The sequence below is a fragment of the Aythya ferina genome, assembly GCF_964211825.1.
Source record: "Aythya ferina genome assembly, chromosome: 1".
NCBI lineage: Eukaryota > Metazoa > Chordata > Aves > Anseriformes > Anatidae > Aythya > Aythya ferina.
In genome coordinates, this window is record NC_140296.1 from 175,298,562 (window position 1) to 175,319,727 (window position 21,166).

The 21,166-nt window shown below is 39.2% G+C and overlaps 1 protein-coding gene across 2 annotated transcripts; it reads right to left on the bottom strand.

Annotated features, from left to right (window-relative positions):
* Positions 1-4,402: 4,402 nt before the first annotated feature.
* Positions 4,403-13,282, bottom strand: LOC311429841 (uncharacterized protein). 2 transcript variants are annotated; one of them, XM_084506094.1, is made up of 5 exons: positions 13,202-13,282; positions 8,942-9,077; positions 6,826-6,971; positions 6,544-6,605; positions 4,403-5,911 (listed from the first exon to the last, which is right to left on the bottom strand). In XM_084506094.1, exons 3-5 carry the CDS (start codon positions 6,955-6,957, stop codon positions 5,749-5,751), a joined length of 357 nt encoding a protein of 118 aa, XP_084362220.1. In that variant the 5' UTR covers positions 6,958-6,971; positions 8,942-9,077; positions 13,202-13,282; the 3' UTR covers positions 4,403-5,748. The 2 variants fall into 2 exon arrangements, with proteins under 2 accessions (XP_084362220.1, XP_084362221.1); XM_084506095.1 differs by lacking the exon at positions 13,202-13,282 and adding an exon at positions 12,866-12,994.
* Positions 13,283-21,166: the final 7,884 nt, after the last annotated feature.

A 21,166-nucleotide genomic window follows, 5' to 3' on the forward strand; every position in this document is an offset into this window, starting at 1 on the left:
AATATAAGTATTGGCCATCATGTCAACCATTTAAATTATGAACTTCCAATGTGTCTGTAATATCTTTAACCTCTCAGAACAACTAAGTAATGTTCATACAAGTTTTGAAGAACAGGTTCCTATGTATGTGTTTTGTAAATACAAATGTTTGTAAGTGTATTTGTAAATTATAACTGACTCCTATGCTTTACACTCACATACCTGAAAGCAAAATACTGCCATGGATTACAATCCCACGAGCATATAAGTGTGCATTTAACTTCAGCAATTTAAACAGTCTTACAAGCATAAGAGATGTCTGCTCAGCACTCACAGCAGGGAGGGATAGAATGGGATAGTTTTAAACCTGTGGGCCCAGGTGCTGCTAGCAGTTCAACTTCTGTGGAAAATTGTCTCAATAACTAAAATCAGCCTAGGGCTCTGCAACTTCTCTGTCCTTGTAAGCTTTGTGTCCAAATTATTAACCTATGGCTTCAAAACATATAATAAAATATGCTGACCTTCTTGCTAACAATGAACACTTTTTTAACTATTTACTTGAACAATTTTTTACTTGAACATCTGTGTAATGCTTAATTTAATTCCCAAGCAGTACTGATGATATCATAAGTTAATTTTATTGTCAGCCTAGTGCTTTGAAACTGCTTCTTCGGAGAAAGCTTCTTTAATGCCATATTACGTAGTAGGTTAGGAAAGAGGAGCAAAGTTTATGAAATTTTGTGGAAAGATCAGTGAAATTGATTGTTGCTGAACTGACTCAGTACAAAAAGTCTGCATAAGACTATCTTCATCTTTTCAGCCTCTCTTATGTCAATGTGGAGGCTGCTTTTGCAAGAACAGAGACATTTCTGGTCGGTCTTTTGGAGTGAAAAGAATTAAAAAGCAAGTGCAGCAGCTGGCTGGACACAAGAGCAGAGGCAGGGCTGGGGCTGGGCACTATGTGGGGATGTGCTGCAGTCCTCCTGCAGAAGCAGTTTCTGCACATAGGTTACTCGATAGCAAATAGTGAGCTTACTGTCACAAGCAGAAGCATAAAACTTTTATAAACTATTGCTGTCCTTTTGGGAAGCTTTGTAGCAGATTGATGCTTGGCAAGCATGAATGTAATAAATTTCCAATGTAGGTAGAAAGAGACAATAAATGTGGAGAACTAAGTAAATGTTTGAAAATTCACTGGATTTCAAAATAGATGGTTAAAAGTATGATGTGAACGAGCTGATAATATCACCTTTTCCCACCTGCCATAGTCCAAGAGCTTGCACACAGAGCATTACTGTTGTGCAGCTGACATGGGCATCTATGAAGCAGTGGTGGCAGTGCCCTTACAAATGTGTGGGCAGTCCAGGGTGTTTCCAAGGCAAAACTCTATTTTTACTTTCTTACTGCTTTGTAAAACTTTCTTCTGGTTTGGCAGAAATTCAGCTCAGCCGAGTTTTTTCTCCAAGCTAAGCTTTTGGAGGGGACACTGAAAAAAAAATAGATTATATATCAGGGTAGAATGCCGATATTACAAATGAGAATACATAAAGAAATAAAATGATCCATGTGGAGTGACCTGTAACTCTTATTGGCACTTGTTTGAAATACATTTAATATTTTTCTTATTAGTAGATTTTTTATTTATTATTTATTTGCCTCAGTCATGTAGACTAGTATAAATCCCAAATTTATGCTGGTGAAATCTTAACATCACACGACCTTTTAAATCTTATTTCAGAATTTATTATTGCCATTTTAGTTACTGGTGGCTGGGATGCAAACTCAGTACATTCAACGCCTTCCATCATTTCTGTTTGCTTTACTGGTGGCTGAAAGTCCTTTGCTGATTTTATTCTTCCAACTTTTTCTGCTTCTGGTGTGGTGCGTACAAGTAATTATTATTAATATTGGTTCTATATTGCCTCTGGATGGCAGTAAAGAGACTGATGTTGGAGAGATTTTTTTTTATTATTATTTTTTTTCACACGGGGTATTTGTGTGCTGCATTGTGCTGTACACTATGTCAGGCACTTTGAGTTCCCAAATGTTACAGTTCTGGGATAATAGGAAGGCAGTGAATCTTAGACCCAAACTGAAGCATTCCAGGCTTCAAGAAATGTTTGTGACCTCAATTTTCTCTCAGTAAATCCCAACCTTTCTGGCTTGTGCACAATCCTGCAGGTTATGGCCACATAACTTAATGCCTTTTGAAATCATGTAAATGTTGTGCATGTTTTCTCCAGCAGTACGCACACAGAATAAATTGAAACAGTCTGAAAATTAGCTCCTGCAAAGGTGCATAAACCTACACCATCTTATTTCTTAGGCAATTGATGGAACGCTTCAACTGTTGGATAAATGGTCCAAAAGATGCCATAATTTAAATTAAAAGCGCCTTCTGTATTTTGAACAGCGTTACATCCTGGAGAAATGAATACACAAAAGCTACTTTGCAGCTGTGGAAAAGATTGCAAATAGTTTTGTTCTGCCAACAACTGCCAGCCAGAAAGGGCACGCAGTGTTACAGTTTGCTGTTCTGTGTGGCCACGGGTATGTTTTCTGTACACAACAGAAAAAGCGTTATGCACTTGTAGGCAAATTTCACTCGAAATAGTAGGGTTCACAGAGGGCCCATAGTTTCATCCCATGGAGGGTGATAAAAAGAGCTGTGAACCAGGCAGACAAGGGACCTTTTGATGCTCATGAGTGTACCGGAATTAGTTTGCTATTTTCTTCCAGGATGTTGGGCTTTCCCCTTCCTCACATTCAGAGGGCAGAAAGGAATTCAGTGGATGTCAAATGTTACCAGCACAACTGAAAGAAACCCCCAAGGGGCTGGCAGGGGGATCAGCCTGTTAGCAGATGTGTGCAGCATCCTTAAAATGCCCTCCAGAAGCAGTGCCACAAGTCCTTTCCTCTCCAGCATCCCCTGAAGTTTGTGGTGTGCTGAAGAGGCCACAGCAGCAGGCAAGCATTTTGTATTTCTGTGTTATAAATCCCTAAAGCCAATCTGTTTCTGAATGGGTAATCCATCAGGAACTGCTGGTGAGTACTTGCCTGATGGCATTGCCCATCCCTGTCTCTGCACAGGGTGGTGACCCCAAAGGCAGCTTGGGTTCAAGTGTTGAAGTCATTTCTATCCAGGACTGTTTGTAACCTGCCCAGTGAGCTTGAACTCACATAAAGAACACATCCAAGAGAAGCTTTATATCTGGTGTCAATGCAGACAGAACTAGATATCCCTTCTCCCTAAAATTACTGTTTTTTTCTACTTGTGATTTATTTTATTATTATTATTTTTTAAATTCTGTATAGTAAGTATGTTCTTTATAGTCACCTCTGAAAATTTGCTAACTGGTTTTCAGTGTCAGCAGGTAGGAAAAATTGGGGAAATGTTTTTGTCTATGTGATGACCTGCAAATCTGTCAATAGCAGCTTTTGACACAAATAAAAGTAAAATGCCTTTTATACCAAAGCTGAAAGAAGATGGTTGTTAGACTACCCAGAGATACCATTTTAAATCATGATGTTTTTTTTAGTCCCTGTATATAACGCCACACAGTGAATCAAATGCGTGCCAATGTATCAGAGAGCTGTTCAGCTTTCTGAGTTTCTTTCTTGCTGCAAACTTGGACAGGACAACATGTCTTTCATGTACTGTTGGAGTGGGATTGTTAACTTACATTAGGATATTATGTTATTAGGATTTTAGGATATTAGGAAAATGTTCTTCACCAAGAAGGTGGTTGGGCATGGAAATAGGCTCCCCATGGTAGTGGTCATGGCACCTGCTGGAGTTCAAGAAGCATTTTGACAACACTCTCAGACATAGCATCTGATTTTTGTGTGGAGCCAGGAGCTCAATGATCCCTGTGGTTCCCTTCCAACTCGGGGTATTCTATGGTTCTATGATACATTCAATATAACATACTTTTGTTATTCCATTTTATTTTTTTCTGCTGCCACAATGTGGGCAGCAAGATGTCTTTTATATTGATGCCTCACTGTAGGAATAGGAAAAACAAGCACATACCAGTGTCTTCTTGTCAATTATTTAAAATAATGGTACTGGAAAGGTATGACAAGAAATCTTACATTTGTATGGGCTTGTTTTTATCATTGCTGTGCTAAAATGGTGAAAGTTCTACCAGAGTTCCACTGGTTTGTCCATTTTTCATAAACTTTTAGTCTCTTGCATTTCAGTCCTTAGCATTCAGAGCCTCCTCAGGTTTTTCCTTCGTTTACAGAACCTATTTCTCTGAGAACTGAATTCAAACAGTTTTACCATGCAGACTTCTGGGACTGGAAACTCAAACTTGTTCTGAAAGCCTCTGAGTAGAACCCAGCATCTCAGGGTCTGATAAGACAATGCTTTTATTACTTATGTCTGTCTCTAAGCAAACAGAAGTGCACTGATATTCAGGAGAGAAAAAAGTAGCACACTCTGATTCCTAGACGTGTTTACCAAGCATGACAATTAAGCTAATCTTGGGTATTTTCAGCTGTCAGAAAAACACTTCAGGATTAAAAGAGATGTCTTGCTAAAATTTTTAATTTTCCACATTTGGAAGGGAGGGGAAGTATTGGGAAGGGAGGGGAAGTATTGTCATACTGGAGAACAGAAATACAGCCGTTGAAATCAGTGTTTTGGATCTCGGTGAAGCACATTTCTCCTGACAGTGCATGCCTCACATAACCTTTAGTGCCTCCAAGGAGAAGCGTGGAAGTGGCCTCTCTCAGATTGGAAGTACAAACTAATATAGCACTCTAAAGAATGTAAAGCCACATACTTAACTCTCTCTTCACTTTAACACCATTTCTGAGATCCTTGCATACTATGCTAAGTGATATAATAACAAGGTGTTGATGATTTAGTTAAAGACATTTGTGGGAAAGTTGTGTTCATCCTGTGTTCAGACAAAGCCTCCAACTACATTAACAGAGTTTTATTGTGGGTCACAGTATGCGAATGGTAAGACTTTAAACTGAGAGTTTAAATTAAGTTTGAAGTTCTGGACAAAGATCAAATACAAAGACATGTTGCATTGAAGTGTAAGACTTTAGACTGAGAGTTTAAAATGTGAGGTCCTCATATCTGGACATGTTTCATGGCTCTGCTACAGATTTCTTGAGTGAAGCTAGCAAGACATTTAAATCATGATGTGTTGTAGTGTTTTGATCTCTGAAAAGAGGACAATGACAAGTTCATCAGGAATGCCATGATGACTAATATTCCATCTAAGCATTTTGAAGGCTCTGGATGGAAGTTGCTATACCAATATACAGTATTACCATTGTAACTGGGTAATTTACTCTCAGAGGTTGCTATAGTTATAATATAGATATCACATTATGTCTAAAGTCTGTGTTTGCTGTGACTATTTTTTGGTTATTTTAGGCTGCAAACTTATATATCCACCTTATCCCAGAAGCCTGAAGGAAAGCCATTCAGCTGTTAGCAGAATATTTTAAAAAATGATTTCTTTCAGCTGTTAAAGAAATTGAGCAGGAGTATTTGGCACTTGGCTTCTAATATGCATGTGTGGTAATCGCCACAATGAACTGCTGCTTTGTTAAAAATAGTTTGAGATCCAAATTCAGTTATCTACTTCATAAAGCATATTCTTTTTAACTAAGGGGATGGAAAATATAACACACAGGCACACGTATTTGAATAACTAAAAACACATTGGCAGCTCCTAGGGGAATATATGAAAAACGTAAGGGTAACTGAAATAAATAAAGTACAAGTAAGACAAGCTAAATCTTTTATACCGTGAATTCCAAACTACAGCTGTTGTGAGAGCCAGCAGCCCTAAATCTTCGTCCTCTGCCTGCTTTGCACCAGCCTATCCATGGAGTGCGCTTCCCTCGGGATTTTTTTATGGGGCGAGTATCTCTCCTGGCATTACGATAATTGCGCTCCAGCTTTCTGAAAGTGGAAGGGAAGAGGTTAGAGCAGGGCTGTTCATCCTTAAATTATGGTGTGTTTTTTAGGCACTGACAACTTTGCCTAAAGCACAAGACTTCTGAGTCTGGTGTCAGTTGTGCCAAGGACCAAGCGTTGCCCCACTCCTCCCCAGCGTTGTGCAGCTCAGAGAGCAGCATGTCATTATTTTGGCTCTCATCCCCTTGCCTTTCCTCCTGAGCTGCTTAGCTGCACCACAGGGTCTTGTTTCCATAAACTGTTGTCTAGAAATACAGTGAGGATAATACTCTCTGTGGATGCAGTCAGTCAGTCCTAAATTAAGGGGAGTTGTATCTCTATGCCATTGACACAGCTGACCCATAGTTTTTCTCCATCGAAGTCGATAAGATTATGCTATCTAATCCAGCTGGAGCCTGAGCCAATGAGTTGAAAAATATTCTCCACCCCTGTGACTGATCATATCTAATTTCTTTTTGTTAATCAAAGACATTCAGACTGATTTAGTGTAAATGAAGTCAGAATGGGATTCAAGACTCCAATTTTTGTTTTAACCAGTTACTACAGAGAAATGTAGTATGCTTACTGCCCAAGTATTGCTGAATGTGACTGCTGTAAAGCAGATGAGATTTACATACCGACAGGTGGGATTCAGGCCACATGCTCTAAAGCTGAATTTGGGCAGAAGTCTGACTCCCAGCTGTGTAGACAAGGATAAACGTGCACCTTTAGCTTGCTTGTTTTAAAGGCTGCATATTTTCAAATAAGGATATTTTTACCATGAATATTTACATTTATATATACATGTACACGTACATACACATGTGTTTTTTTTGCTTGTATTTGCAAGTGGTTTCCACATCTCAGGCTATAACAACATGAATTTCTCACTAGCACAGTCTTTTGTTCATACATCCTACCTGTACTCTGCTGCCTTGGCAGGTTGTTTTGAAGAACCCAGGCATTAGCAGACGAAGATCAGTCTCAGCAGCCAGACAGAGCACTGACACTGATGTGCGCAGCTTTTCTGTGTCTCGATCTTGACAGATCATGTCAGTCTCTTGGTCTGTGGAGATAAAAAAGAGACAGGTCTGGCTTTTATGTCCTTTTTTAAGAAGCAGGGAAGAGCCAGCTAGCACATGTTTAACAAAACCATGCAGAAAGCCATGTCTGTTTTTCCTAAAGCCCCTGTTAGTATAAAGATCCAAAGTATAAAATATTTATTTACCTACTTTCTGCTAACATAACTAGCTATGGTAGATGGGACTTGTATGGCCGCTTAGAATTAAGACTGCAGAAGGCAAACTTTACTGGATCCTGTTTTCATTGCTCATTACTTTACCAGACTTTGGATTGATTATGTTTGCAAAAATTCAGATAAAACATTGTGGCCATCTCTGATTACTAGATTACAGAAAAAGTAAGTTGTTTTGTACTCGCTGAAAAAAATACTGATTACTTCAAAGTTTCTTGGAGGAGAGATATGCTGTATATAATAGTTTATTGGCCATTGCATTCTCACAGAATTGGCAAATTATAAAGCCCTGAAAATTCAGATTGCAGTAGAGATTTGCACAGTTAAAGATCTCAATAGGTTATAGGTTCTGTCCACACGGAATTTGCTTTGTTCCCTTGCAGCCCCTGCACTGATCGGACTGCATATATAGCATCCTCAGCTTCCTATAAGCGAGCAAGCTGTGGAACACCACATAAGACATTCTGGCACTGGGATTATTACTGTGCAAAGCAATAAGCTGCAAAAAGCTAACTTTTAACTGGGAAAAAAAAATCAACAACAGCAACAACAAAAACAGATCTGCCAGGAGCCACCAGCATAAGCTGAGCTGTCTGCAAGGAATTCTGTCTTTGCTGTGGGGACCTTTTTTGCCAGCTGAGAGCTCCTACAGGCTCAGTTCATGATACAGACAAAGTTGCCTATGCCCATGCACTGCTAGGGATGATAAAACCAGCCAGAGACATCCTGCTTATGTTAGAGGACCTGAAAACAGGCACTGGGGCAGAGGAGAAGGGCTATGAAGAGGCAGACGAGCAGTCCCCTAATGGTAGTGTGATTCTCTGTCCCCTGCCGGCAACACCTGATGCACCTGATGAAGGCTCCCTGGAGCTCTTTCTCTGGCTCTCCAGTGAAATTCCTCCTTCTTCCCCTTTCCTCCTTTTCCTCTCCTGAGACAGAAGTGAACTTTCTCCTGACTTCATTTTTTCATGCAGCAAAATTTAATTTTGCTTCCCATGCTGAGAAGCTTTGAGCTGTCTTTGACTTCACTGCAGGAGAATCAGGAAAATGAAGAAAGAATAAAGCACATTTCACTAATTAAATACTTAGTCACACTTAAAAGAGCAGGATACTTGTAATGAATTCTGTTGTACTTTTATCTTGACATATTTTAACACTACTACAAGTTCATGAAAACTAGCTTTAATATATTAGTGGTCATAAGTAAAAAAAAAAAAAAAAAAAAAAAAGAAAAGAAAACAGGTTGTATAATGTCATCTTTCCTACACTGCTGAAAGTAATTTTGTGTATTATATAACCTTTTACTGTCAATCAAAATGACTACAAAAAGCTCTTTTTAAAGAAGAGATGTACTTTAATAATCAGCTACATGGTGGCATCTCTTGTAGCAGCTTTGGAAGCCCATTTTAAGCAAGTGTAAAGTTATATTCTGGCACTTCTTCAGGACGCTGTTTCTTCCTGACAACGTTTTATTTTACAGAAGTGTAAAAGAAGTGACAGGTTATTGTGTATGTAATCATGGTTACTTTTTAACTTCAAAAACTGCTCTCTGATCTTAAAAGCTTTTAATTTGTTCATAGGCACAGGTTTGTACAAGCCCTGTGCAACATCTGTGCGCTGTTTTAATGGTTAGGTGTAGTGGTGACTTGCTCTCAATCCAAAAAAAATTTTAATTAGATTTGAAAAGTGGGTTAAGCTCTTACCTGGCTTTGACATGGATATTCACACTTTGAACCTGGTACTGAAAAGTGTTATGGTTTTCATGGAAAAATATCACTTACCAAATCCCACTGAAACTGGTGGGTTTCAAGGTATTCAGCATCTCTGAAGACACAGTCAGTGACTTGTTGAACTTCACTCAGCATACATGGAATAAATATCTGGGAACTCTGCAATCCCATGTGCACTTCGATAGGCCTAGGAATTTTCAGTGAAGATGCTCATAAAAATAGCTGATATTAGGGATCAATGATATTAGGGATCAAGAAAATATAAAATATAACTGTGTAGGCCTATGTTCCCAAATATACATCCTTCACTACTCCAACATGCATTGTATCACAAATACTCCTCTTTAGCAGTTATTTTATTTTATAAAAACAAAACTCTGTGACTAACAGCATCATATGCATCATCACAGTTAAAATATAATGTTTATATATTGTCATGTGCACAAATAAACTTACATTTCATTCAACAGATGACTAAATACAACTAAAACTAATCATATTGATCAATAATATTCTTAATTTTGTAATCAGTCTAATGGCATTTAAGGAAGGCTATAAGTACTTCAAAATAACTTAAAATTAGTTAAAGTGTTTTCATTTTTGAAATTGGTATCAATTTCCATTCATTCAAAAAATCTTGAAATAATTAAACTTGTTCTCTGTATTTAAGTCAGTGGAATGTCTTTAAATAGTTCTTGATGTGCATTTCTTTAAGAATTATGGTTATTTCCTAATAAACAATTTAACATCTTTGTAAGAGCCTGAAACACCTCCATGTTTTTAATTTGTAGTAGAAGTAAATGTTGGATAGTTAGGAAGGATGGAATTAACTTTTAAGCAATTATCAAAATTTGCTGCTTCCGTAACTGGTACATTTGATACTCTCTCTGTTCAAGCAAAAATACATTATTATTCTGAAAAATACAGGTGCTGTTAGGATTATTTCACACCTCAGTCAATCCCTTGTCCTCGACGTTAGTTGCAGAAGTCCCGCTGATGTTGCCAGGAGCTGCACTGACCCCATAAAATTTCTTCTTGTGCAGCTGGATCTGGCCTACTATCCAAAATCCAGAGCAAGGGGTGAGGTTTACAGTAACACCTATTTATAATTCCTGCTTGCTCCAGGAAGCATGAGCAGGGAGTGAAATGGGATATGCTTGCCCAGATAGGTGATTTGGAGCTCTCAGGCGAGTGAGCACTGCTGGGCTTTAGAAGAGGGATGTAGTGTGGCCTGGGTCTCTGACCAAAATGCTGTCCTCTGCCACTCTCGTAGGAGTCACTTGCAGTTTCACATTTAGTTTTCCTTGCTTTTGGTTTGCTTAGTGCGTGGCAGGTTTTCCTAAAAAGTTTAATTCCTTACATTCATCGTTCAGCTGCTCTTATTCAGGAGCCTTTTGGCACTTTTACCCCAGCAGGAGCACTTGGATGCAGCTGAAGCTAGAGCAATCAAGGTAATCTCCCTCCCTGCACTAAAAATGGCTAGATAAAAGGAGATATTAATAAAGCAGGAGATATTAATAAATTAATAAAAATATATCAACATTCAGAAATAACAAGGTGTTTGCTCTGCATTTCTATTTTATACGATGTAGCTCTCTTTAGGGATTAAGGTTTTAAAACTTAAACAAAAACAAAACTACAAGAGCAGTGATGTGGGAAAATATATCTATTTGCATTGCGTGGAGATCATCTGGTCAGTGTTTCTACCAGAGGGTGCTGAGAATAGCCTGTTGTTGCTGGATGTGTTGCAGAGAGCCTGAGGGAAACGCGAGGCCTTCTTGAATCGTGCCGAGTCCTGGCTGCTACGTGCCCCCTAACCCAGCACAGCCCCTCCTGGCTGGGTCTCAGAGCTGCTGCTCACCCTCATGCCCTTTATTTGGCCCTGCAGCTTCATGTCCATGCATCAAAGTCTTTCTGAGAGGTGTGTGCCTCACAGTACTTGCTCTGGTTGCTGCTCTTTGGTCCCCCTGTGTGAGGGTTTTCCCTCTCTGCCTCTGGGCACACAGGAGAGTTACAAGAAAACAAGGAATGCTTCATCTGGCAGGGAATCAGCTGCTCCTGGAGCACACTGTTATACATCCCTTCTCTGTGTTGGTCACTAAGCACAGCAAGCTTTCAAAATGCCAGGAGATTTTCACGGCAAAAATACTTCTGAGTATTCATTTACATGAGTGTCCATAGCTCCTCAGCTCCACGCAAATGCTTTCATCTCCAGAAGCTTGCCTTTCTCAATATTTGCCAGCAACAAACCCAGCAAGCTCCAAATACTAGCACAGCACAGGTATACGTTTCAAGTCCCCGAGAATTAGGAAAGAGATGCTTGCTGTGCTTAGCCAGCTCGGCCTGCCAGTAAGTGCAAGGCAAGTGTCCAGTGGCCGTGCTTGGACTCCTGCCCTCCAGCCCTTGACGTGAACGGCTAGTGGCTTTTTGCCTCTTGTCACCTCCACCCTGGTGTCACCCCACCTCACTTGGCTTTCTCTCGGGTCACTGGGCCAAATGCTGCAGGAGGAGATCTCCCCTCTCATCTCCTGCTGGGCTGTTTCCTTGGCCAGGACCCCGGCTGGATGTGTGACATTCAGTCCACTTCCACTTGTAAACCCTTCTTGTAAAAGGATGCTGTTTTCTAATTCTCCAGCTTTAGGGCCTTTCATTTAAATTTGAAGCCTTCTGCTGCTCTCTCCATTCATATTATATCCACTAATATCAGAAAAAGTCAAAAGTATATAACTAAAGCACATGGAGTATTTAACACATTAATACTACCTGCAGAAATTATAGCTTAAAAAAGAAATCTAACACCATTTATTTTTTTCATAAAGGTTTTTCAAAAAGACCATGGGAAGTCTACCTAATATATTCAGATTTATTATGTCAGGCAAGGAGTATATCTGTTTCCCTGTAGGATTTTTTTTCTGTGGTTATGCAGATCAAGTTTTAGATGTTTTATCACCTACTTAAAAGGAATGAACTGGGTCAGGTAGATTCTGGTTGTCTAACAGTTTGCCACAGTCGGTCATTGCTGCTAATTTTTTTCATCTTTAAAAACAAACAAACAACAACAACAACAACAACAACAAAAAACAGTAGGAAAGACACAGGTAATTATATTTTAGTGTCCCTCTGCAAGGTATTACATGTCTGTCTGTAAACTGCAACAACCTGGTATCAGAAAAACCTGGACGAATTCAATAGGCATATTGCAATGCACGGGAAAGTTTGGTATTTACTAAATGTGGAAGCAAATAATTATTTTCCAACAAGGCATGAGATACAGTAATAATAGTAGTATTGTGTAAGCAACACGGGTTAGTTTCTACTTCCAGATACATAATGTGCTGGCCATATTTCTGAGCAAGCCTTTTACTGTGCCTGCAGTATTATATAACGCGTTACTGCGTGCACACAAGAGCATATTGTTGGGGCATTCACTCATGCAAGTGGCGTGTGTCAAAGAAGGCTGCTGAAAGCTGTAGAAGTTTCCATGTATTATCAGTAGTTAGCTCGTAGCAAATCGAGAGCGTAATTCTCCCTAGTATGCTTTTGAGAAAATTGGAGGTAAAGTGTTTCAAAACCAGAACGACTGTATTTAATGGCCACAAGTTATGAGTATAAAAAACTATTTATCACTAAACATAGTGTACAGCCTAGAGTCAGCTGTGAGAACAGTGTGTGTGCATGAATATACTTGTTAAAAAAAGAGCATATTTAGCAGCAAAATCCTCTAGAAACAGAAGTTTAAGGGAACTTGACTATTGAAAACAAAGCTATATTTCTTAGAAAATGCATACATAATAACATAAAAGAACATAAAGAACTGTTACAGGTATATCTGCTGAATTTTTAAAATCTATTTCTCTGTGAGGATATGTACTGAATAGTAAATGAACTGAAAGGAAGTTAGGAGAAAAAAAATCATAAACTGTATAAATGAAAATATTGTTTAGAAAAGGGGAATAACAGAGCACATGACATTACCTCACCAAAGAAATATGATTGCATATTTTAAAGTAACATTTTCTTATTGATGGCCTGGAGTGCAATGAATGTAGGAAGAGGAGCGTAACCGGGACGTCACTGGTGACCCTCTGGGAGCAAAGAAGTTTGCAGGCACTTTGCAGACTGTGTGCAGACAGATCCACTGAATAAAACAACAGAAGGATCATGGGGTAATGGAGACTTCAGAGTATCTTTGTACTCCTTTTAAAGAGCAAATAGTAGGTTCAGTATGAAAACTAAAACCGAAACAATAAACAGACAATATATATGTAATGTATACTGACTTCATTGTATTAAGACAGCTCCCGTACTTACATGCTTTTGAGTTAATGCAACTGGTTGAAATACTTGTGAAGTGAATCAGTAACACATATTAAGGAGGTATGCTGTTTTTCTCTATTTGTTTTTAATCTTCCTGATGAGGCTCATTTGTTTTTTATTAAAAATCTGAGTGATGCCACCACCTGCTGACTTGGGATCACTGTATCAGACAAGGCACTATTTCCTCCTACCACCTGCTGGATGGGATACAGCTGGAATTCGGCTGATGTTTTTGAATACTGATGACAAGATTATAACTCTTTCTGTAACTGGTATTTTAATCTAGGTGTTTCCCCAGGAGTCTTCTGATAATTTTAGATAGTTCAAAAGGCTGCAATTAATTAAAAAAATCAGTATCTGATGATCCAGGTTTTAAGAATTATGCTTTCCTATCTCTTAATTTATTTTGGTTTCCTACCAAATCCAAATATTCAATTTAATTCAGATTTATTTTATTTTTTAATTATTTTTTTTTTGGTACTTGCTTTGCATTGGATATCTTGACTACAAGATGTCAAGCCACAGGGGATGGTGCAGTATCTGTAGTAGTAAAATCTCATTATTTATAAACTAGGATGTAGACTGTCCAGGTATTCCAGAAACAAAAGTAGGGTAGCCATTTAGAAATTACCATAACCACTCTTTTTGAATAGTTTACAAGAACGCAAATGTGACATTTCTCCATATGCACATTGATTCGTTGTGGCCAGACTAAGAAAATGACTGATTTACAGGTAACTCACTATTTAAACATAGAGGTAGTTTTGTGTCCAGAAGGAAGTGTGCATCTCAGCAAAGCAATTTTCCCTGTAAATGTGGTTGTGGTTGGATAATTCTGTGAGTTGCAGTATTATACAATGCACAGATCTGTATGTCAGCATATCTCTATTGCAACCTTTAAGAAAACCTTATTTTAATAATATTTAAAAGCCCTTTCTCATTAGGATAAACCAGAAGTGGAAAATGTGCAGTTTGTCTATGAACATTTAATTCATGTTTTCTGTGCACATAAATGGTGCATAATCTTCTGTAGTTCGAGATGATCAGAGGATGGGGTAGTAGTAAAGATCTTGACTGATATCTCTATGCTAGGATGTGTTTTCAAGAATAACTAGCACTAAACAAAGTTTCAAAAGTATCTAATAGATTTCATAAGTTTCAAGAATAGGCAATTAGCCAAAGGTATAGTTGCTCTTTTTTGGCAAAGGTGCAATGTAACAGTTTTATTTCTATAGGCAGGCAAATCCACAATGAGAAAGGGTTTCAGACTTTTACTATCTATTGAATAAGACTGCTCATAATTGTTTAAAAGTGTCATGAAAGAGCTTATCATTATGCATGTGTGGGAGAGTAATGCTAAAATCACAGTGGAACTACTTGGGCTTTCTCATTCTTTAGTAACAAACACATTATTGAGTACAAAAACTTAATATATCTTTGGTTTTAGAAATTAAAATGTTTAAAAGAAGAGGGAACTGGTCTTAGGAAGGAGAAAAAAGAGGGAGTGAAAGTGTCTTGTTGCTAGATGGCTCAAATTCAAAGTGGTTTACAACTGACCCAAGTATTGTCCATATTGTGACTCTACAAGTTCTTAAAACAAATGTACTGGTGATTCTGCCTCAGGGCTTAGCAAACAGGATCTACAACACAAAACCCTTTGGCAGGAAAGTTAGGATTGTCAGTAATAGGTATTTGGATTTTGCTTGTCTCTAATGTTAAAGTTTGTGTCCTAGTTACAGAAGCACAAACACTCTCTCTGAATGCTGGTTTTAGTGAAATGTGTTGGTTTTGTACCTCTCACTTGTTGGAAGTGACTTTATAAGTCTTACATCAAGTTGAACAGTGGCATCTCAGAAAAATAATGTAACCTCTTAATAAATCAGTTTTTGAAGCACTGAGGGAACTATCCTTGTACTTCTGTACCAACATCCCATAATTTACACATTTTGACACATTATTTTTTACACATAATTTACACTTTCTGACCTGTCCATCCTCAAATCTGTGCACAAATGTGAACATGAAAGGAAAATATTTCACGTCCTGTGTGGCAGTATACAAAACTATTAACTTTTTGTTCAGGGCCTGAAACATATTTTTATTTTAATTCCTTTGTTCAGACCTGATCTAAATATTTTTCCTGACATTCTTGACAAAAGAATGTAAAAGGTAAATCTGGAAAAGCTTCTACTTTGATTTCTTTCAAGCTTTCAGAAGTAAAGCAGAGAACTCCAGCTATAAGGAAAGAAGTTCTACTCCATAACCCCAGGCTTACAGACCTCAACAAGAATGATGCAGGATCCTGGAGTTTATTTTCTGTTGCTGCCATAACGAGATATGAAACCATGCAACAGAAAGCTGATCTAACTGCTATACTGTAACAGATTTTCCGCTAGCGAAATGGAAAGTATGTGGAAAATATATAGTGGAACATCATCAAGAAAATGGGTTACAAGCATGCCCAGCTTACTCTACTGCATAGCTAATGGAAACATCAGATCAAATCTCCTTTGGATGAAATAGGATTAAACCTGGGTTTTCCCTTAGATCAATTCTGCAACTGATGGCTAGGATAAAAAAGCTCTCATCCTTCATTAGTTTTGTAAATCTAAAATTAAATTCAGTCAAAATAATCTGGTGAATGAAAATTTGTTTATCAAAATAAAAATCTCAGTGTATTCCCCTTGAATTTGTATTCAGTTTGTCCAGTTGGGGCATTGCTGCTTTCTGCAGAGACAGCACATACAACCTGACTATTGGGAGATAACACTTCAGATTTAATAAAATCTGAATAAATAGTAAATAATAAATATAGAATAAATAATAAAATCAGATTTAATGAAATCTGAAATACAACATTGCCAAGCCTGACAAAATTATGGATTCCAAACCAGGGTGACTGAAGTAACTGAAATTAATTAATTTTGGTAAGCGTCTTAGTGTACATATCGGAGAAAAAAAAAACACCACCACCACAAACACAACAAATTATTAAAAGTATATATTATGTTTCTATCAAGGAAAAACACTTATTTTATAAAAAGGACGGTTCCTCTACCCATAACTCAGCTTTGAATGTTGAGTGTATACAGAACGGGTACCATAAACACAGTTCCCCACATAGTTTTTTGTTGTTTTGCTACTGGAGCCCTCATCCATTCTTTGTCCTGGCAGTCAGTTTTTCTTGTGACTCTCCAACTGGGAAAAAGTAGTGCATGAGGAGAGGTTAAAAAATCATGTATGTGAATGAACAGAATGAAGATGGTAGCTGGTGGTGGGCCAATTCAGTGACTGTCACCTGGCAGAGAGCTGACAACTCTGTTCCTAGAAGTTTCTTGCAAGACATGAAGCACACACTGTTTCCATGAATGGTCTGTTAATGCTATAGAAAATTTCATTCACCCTTTGTATCCAGCAATTGCATACTCAGAATTATATATTCTAATATATGAATGGTATTCCAATATTGAATGATAACATCTTGCCCAGCAAGATACAACTAAGGTCCATGAATCTGAGATGTTGCTGTAATATAATGTTAGAACAGTGAAGTTAGTGCAAAAGCTCAAACCCTCTCCAAATCGCAACACCGTGATATGAGGCTGTCTCATGATGCTGTTGTAGCCCTAGTGATATGCTCTTACTAATCTTTTTTATCTCTCTGTACAGCCATATTAGCACAATGAATTCACTTGAGATGCTTTGGGATCCTTTGTGCAGCTTTCTCATATGGACTTTAACAAAAATTTTTGACTTTGAGTAGTCTAATTCCTGCTAAAGACAGCATTTCTGGAGGGTGTGGGATAACACTGCAGGATAACACATTCAAGCACTGGTTTGAATTAGCACAATGAGGAGCTTTTTCACTTGCTATTAGCAATTTGATACTCACATGATATGACCATTGGTAGTGTCTTGCAATATTAAAGCTGCAGTCTCTTGTGGAGTAATTTTAGGGTGCTACCCAGAGTGAGACTCTGAAAAAGGCTTGGTAGCTAGGAGAGTGCTATGTGAGCCAAATTATCCCTTGCATAACTAACAGGGTTGATATGAGAGATGAATTGGGCGCTATGTCTTCTTAGTGTAGGAATACTTTCTCTCGAGCCAAAGTAACAGCTGCAGTGTGCTTGTGACTGAAAAAAAAATAAAACTTGCATTTTTGGCAGAGTGAGTGCACATGCTTTTGTCTTCACACTACAGAAATTCTTATTTTTCTGAATGATTTGTGTGGGGTCACTCGTGAACCTCAGGTTGGAAGTTTTTTTTCTTACGGACTCACCTCCATGAGTACACAGTGACCTACGCTTGTCTGCCCTGGAAAGCTGAAATTCCTCTGGCTGATAGTGACAGGTGCACTGTGCTGACGGAGCTCCAAGACGGGGTGAAGTTCAGAGCAAGATTCCTGCCCTGGGGTTAGCAGAAAGCACAGAGCAGTCTGCCAGCTCCTGTCCCGGGACACTGAGCCCCTGTACTTCATGGGGATTGCACAACCCAGGGTGTGATACCTTGTAGCTGGCACATGCTTCTTCACTTATCTTCCCAGCTGATTTGTAATGATATCAAAGCGCCTGTCTTCACCTATAACACAACAAACCTATTTGAATCAATGCTTAAATTAGTAGCTATGACTGTGTGGCATATATTTAATTATTTGCAAACAATTTTACCAGTAAGATAGCATTTCATTTTCTGAAATTGCTGTAAAGACAATACTGCAAAATTATTCCCATCAAAAGTAATGCAAGATCCCAATAAAAGCTATGGGAAACCAGTTCCAATTACACAGTATGGTATGTCTTATCACCATGGCAGTCACTACGTAAGCCTGTATTTCACAAGATGAAACTTGGCAAAAGGCTGCATGTTAAATAATGTAAGAGTAGTGAACTTCCATTTACCTTTGATTAAGGGAAGAGTAAATGTGCAGACATTATGCAGAATAAATGATCACTGTTGCACAAATATTACACTTTTAAAGTGGATAATAACAGAAATGCATACATGCCATAGGGCAAACCCCACCATCTGAAAATCTTTTGAATCGTCCTAAGAATGAAACAGATTATTGCATCAAACTGTTGAAATAATTGATAATGTTGTTCAAAACCCCTGCAGATTTCTACTGGACTCTATAAAATTTCATTGATTTCACAGAATCACCGAATCATCTAGGTTGGAAGAGACCTCCAAGATCACCTAAGTCCAACCTCTGACCTAACACTAACAAGTCCACCACCAGACCATATCATTGAGCTCTACATCTAAATGTCTTTTAAAGACCTTCAGGGAAGGTGACTCAACCACTTCCCTGGGCAAAAACTGTTGGAGCCTGTGTGCCGTGGTGATGCCGTGACTCGGATTCGAACCGAGGTTGCTGCGGCCACAACGCAGAGTACTAACCACTATACGATCACGGCGTGCTACCAGGGCTCTAGTTTCACTCCTGTTAAATTCTCTGGATTCGTTGGCTCATCTACATGCTCACACTGAATTGCTCCTCAGTGTGCTGGTGTCCTCAGCACCCACACCGCACACAGAGTAATGCACTCCTGGGCTGCCAGGCTGGTGGAAGGGACAGTCCCTCCGGGGAGGGAGGATCAGACCATGCCAGGGTAAGCCCCCTGACTTATCTAAGAGCTTCTCCAGCAGCACCCCTGCTGTCCTCACACCCTCGCCCATATTTATACACTGCTCAAATCTCACAGACCTTGGCACCCTGCTTTCAAGACTAGAGAAGACCCTAGAGCTCTGCTATCCAGGGCACATTTTAAATAAACTTAGGACTTTTATTAAGACTCTAAGGCAATTTAGCCTCTATTTTGCTTGTGTGGGTGGCAATATTTCATCATGACCTCTATGATATCCTTCTGTACTGTGGGGTCTCATAGATAGATGCCCACGTGCAGACCTGGAGCTGCAGCTGGGCTGGCGGGTGGGCAGCCCTCTGGAAGAGAAGCTGAGGGCTGGGCAGCATGGCATGGCATGTGCCTAAGGAAGGGAAAGCAGGGTGGAGAATCAGACTAACATGGGCTTAAAGTTATTTGGAGCATGCCCAGAGACCTTGCTAAACGGCTCTGATGGTGTTCTTATGGATGACATTGCCAGCCCTGAGTCCCACCGTACTTCACAAGCCAAAGCTGCCTGCAGCGGCAGCAGCTGGGCACACAGAACAGCCCAGCTGTCACCACGTACAGGTCACCTGCATGAGTCCATCCAGACAGATGTCTCCCTCCAACTGGGCACAGCAGAGCCATGGCACTGAGCTGTGCTCCCTTCAGGGCTGAGCACCTGGGCAAGGCCAGCCCACTCCTGGTGACAGGGGCCTCAGTGGCCTCGAGCAACAGGGAATGAAGCCACTCCTGAGCTGGTGCCAGGGATGGGGGGACTCCATGGTGTATGTCCTATCACAGTACAAATATAACCTCTGAGACTTCTCAGGATATCCATCAATCAAGGTGATGAACACAAGAAGTGACTGAGCACATTTGTGCAACGGGCTTTGTCTCTTGACAACAACAGTAAATAAAAAGCCTGGAAGATTGATTTAAATTGTACTTCACGAGACAGAAAAATGCCAAGGTATAGTAATGAGGATGTAGAATACATACTTTATCTAGTCCTCTTCTCTAAATAAAATTTGTTCATCAATCTTGTTTTTAATAACAATCTCACTTAAATGCAGCCTTTGCCTTTTCTAAACAACTGGCTTTTATCCTGCTACTATCTCCCACTTTGTGATTTTCAATCAAACCACTTACAAAAGACCACTTTAAAAAAACGGAGGCAAGGACAGCCAGAATGATTTAATAGCTAATCTGGGCTAGAACGTGCTGGAGCTAAGGAGGAAATTCATTAACCACTAAATGTGCATTTTTACAAATCCCACTCTTTTATCTGGAAAGCCTTATCTCCTGCAGTGCATTAAGTGTACATGGCAAATATTTGAATAATCATGACATAATTGCGATTCAGTTGGTCCATGCAGTCCCACTGAAACCCTGAGGAAGGCAAGTGGTTTCAGCGAGCACAGAATATTCTTCTATTTCATTCATTTGTAAAGTAATTGGCACAACACGCTTCATTCCAAACATTTCCACTGAAAGAGATAAGTGAAAAGAATAAACAGTGTAAATAGACGGATTTATTTCACTAATGTAGGAGGCATTTTAAAGGCAACTGTTCAATAGCAAGCTTTAATGTCAGTGCAGATTTAATTAAGTCGGAATACATTACATCTCTGAGGACTGTGTTTGCAGTTGTAAACCAGCACAGTCCCATGGCCTTAGCTGGAGCCTTACCCATCTGCAACTTCCAACCTTGATAACTTGCCAAATATTTTCAGTTTCTTCTCCTTTCTATCTGTTCCATTTCTTTGTAGCTTTTCTCCTGCTTTTTCTTCCCTCATATCTCTGTTCTTTTAGTAGGGCTAATGATTCTCTTTTTCCTAAGTGAAAACACTTTGGTCTCCATGGATTTCTCCAGGATACTTTCAAATTTATTTAATAGAATCAAAGATTAATCTGGGCGGGAAGGAGCCTCTGGTGGTCATCTAGCCAAAGATCCTACTCAAAGCTAATTTCAAAAGTCAGATCAAGTTGCTCAGTGTCTTCTTGTCCCACTGAATTTCAAGTATCTACAAGGATGGAGATTGTACAGCCTCTCTGGGTCCTTGTTCCAGCACTCAACCCCACATTTATAGCTTTTTTTTTTTTTTTTTCCCCATATATCCAGTTGGAGTTTCCCTTGCTGCAACTTCTGACCATTGCATTTTAGTTGTTTAAGTATGCACCTGTGAGAAGCACCTGGCTCTGTCTTCCTTATACCTCTCCATCAGGTACTTGACAGAACTCCTTAGCCTTCTCCATTCTAGGCAAAGCAAACCTCATTCCTCTGCTTGTTTCAGCTCCAGCCAGGCTTGGGCCTTCTTAATTGTATGTGCCTGGGCAATGCTTCCATATT